The sequence below is a fragment of the Geospiza fortis genome, unplaced genomic scaffold, assembly GCF_000277835.1.
Source record: "Geospiza fortis unplaced genomic scaffold, GeoFor_1.0 scaffold450, whole genome shotgun sequence".
In the NCBI taxonomy this organism is placed as follows: Eukaryota; Metazoa; Chordata; class Aves; order Passeriformes; family Thraupidae; genus Geospiza; species Geospiza fortis.
In genome coordinates, this window is record NW_005054416.1 from 2,507,341 (window position 1) to 2,508,935 (window position 1,595).

Here is a 1,595-nt window from a genome sequence, read left to right on the forward strand (position 1 = left end):
GGGGGAAGTAAAATGAGTTGGGGAGGGCGGCCGCTGAGGGGGTCTCAGGGGCTGGGAGGGGGCTCCAGGGTGGCACAAGGAATCTGGGGGACACTGGGCACCTGTAACGGGCTAGGGAAGCGTATAACGGGAGGGGTCACTCTCTAGGTGTGGAGGGTCACTGGGGAGATGTAATGGCTTGGGGGAGTCACTGCATAGGAATAATGGGTTGGGGGGATTCCCAGGGGCGGATAATGGGGCTGGAGGGGATATCGCTGTTTGGAGGGGTGTGTTGTATAGGTATAATGGGTTGGGAGGTCGTCAGCAGGCCGTGCACACCAGAGATCCCCCGCAGGTGGGAGTGGGCTGGGGGACCCGGGGGGATGTGGGCATGGATCCTGTGGCACTGTCCTGACTCTCGCTGTGCTCTGCAGCAGCCTGGAGGGCTGAATTCCAGCATCTGGGACAGTTCGGCCGTGCTGCGGCGTATCCGGGGGCCGCTCCTCACTCAGGTAGGGGGCTGGGGGCAGGGGGCTCTTCCCTGCTGATCCCAAATGCCTGTGGCAGCTGGCTGGGTGGGATAGACTGGTCCTGGGATAGTGGAGTGTCCTGCTTCCCTCAGCTGTGCCTGTGGCTTGTGGAGGACCCTCATAGCTGTCACCTTCTGTGCCCCCCTCGGACCCTGGAGGGCTGGGATGATGGAGTTCTGCTGTTCTGGGATGCCCGGTGATATCTGAGGGATTTCAGGGCTCCCAGCAGGATTTGGGAATGTTGATGCCTGGAGGCAGAGGATTTTTGTGTTGTTGTGGTTTCATTAAGAGTCAGGCTTTGAAGTGCTGCGTGTCCAACCCTCTGCTGGCTCTGCCAGGCTGGGAGGTGACCCAGAATTCCCGCCCCACGCCCTGTTATCCCAAACGGGACGCTCTCGGCAGTCTGGGTGCTCTGGGAATGCCCAGCCTCACGTGGAGATCCCAGGGAGGTGGACAGCTGGCAGGAGGAAGGGGGGACACTGACCTTCCTCTTTGTCTCAGCCTGTGGCTCCAGGGGGGGTGTCCCTCCCGTTGTCCTGCAGGAGATGCCCTCGGTGTCCGTGCTGGATTATGCCCTGCCCCAGAGGCCTCCGCAGGCTCGGGATGAGGAGCGGGATCCCTCGGAGCGGGCGCTGCCCCGGCGCTCCTCCTCCCCCATCATCGGGAGCCCCCCGGTCCGGGCCATTCCCATCGGCACCCCCCCCAAACAGGCCGCCATCCCAAACTTCAACCAGCAGGTATGTCCTTGCTTCCCAGCTTCCCACTGCTCCCAAGGGTGCAAGCTGCTTCCCAAGGGGAGTCACTGTGCCACTTGTCTCCTCCCAGATCCTGTGTCCCAAGCCTGTCCACATCCGAGCTACCATGCAGCAGCGTTATCCCGCTCCCTATGGAGAGAGGATGTCCCCCAACCAGCTCTGCAATGTTCCGGTATCCAGCTTTCCCTCCCCCATCTTTTTGGGGATTGATGACCGGCTCCCCCAAAACCTCCCTGTGTTCCTGTGGCTCCTCCCCACCCCATGGAGCTTGGCCTTCCTGGGGTTTGTCCCATCTGCCAGTTGTGGTCTGTGACTGGGGTCCCTTTTCCCA

General features: G+C 61.9%; 1 protein-coding gene across 1 annotated transcript in view; it reads left to right on the forward strand.

The window, feature by feature from the left end:
- The window catches only part of PATL1 (PAT1 homolog 1, processing body mRNA decay factor), a gene marked incomplete at its 5' end in the record, with an annotated part of 16,468 nt that overhangs the window by 9,713 nt on the left and 5,160 nt on the right, over nucleotides 1-1,595 (forward strand). Inside the window, 3 exons of the mRNA XM_031061526.1 lie at nucleotides 414-491; nucleotides 1,052-1,246; nucleotides 1,335-1,440. Coding sequence (XP_030917386.1) covers nucleotides 414-491; nucleotides 1,052-1,246; nucleotides 1,335-1,440 — 379 coding nt within the window. The remainder of the gene's footprint in view (nucleotides 1-413; nucleotides 492-1,051; nucleotides 1,247-1,334; nucleotides 1,441-1,595) is intronic.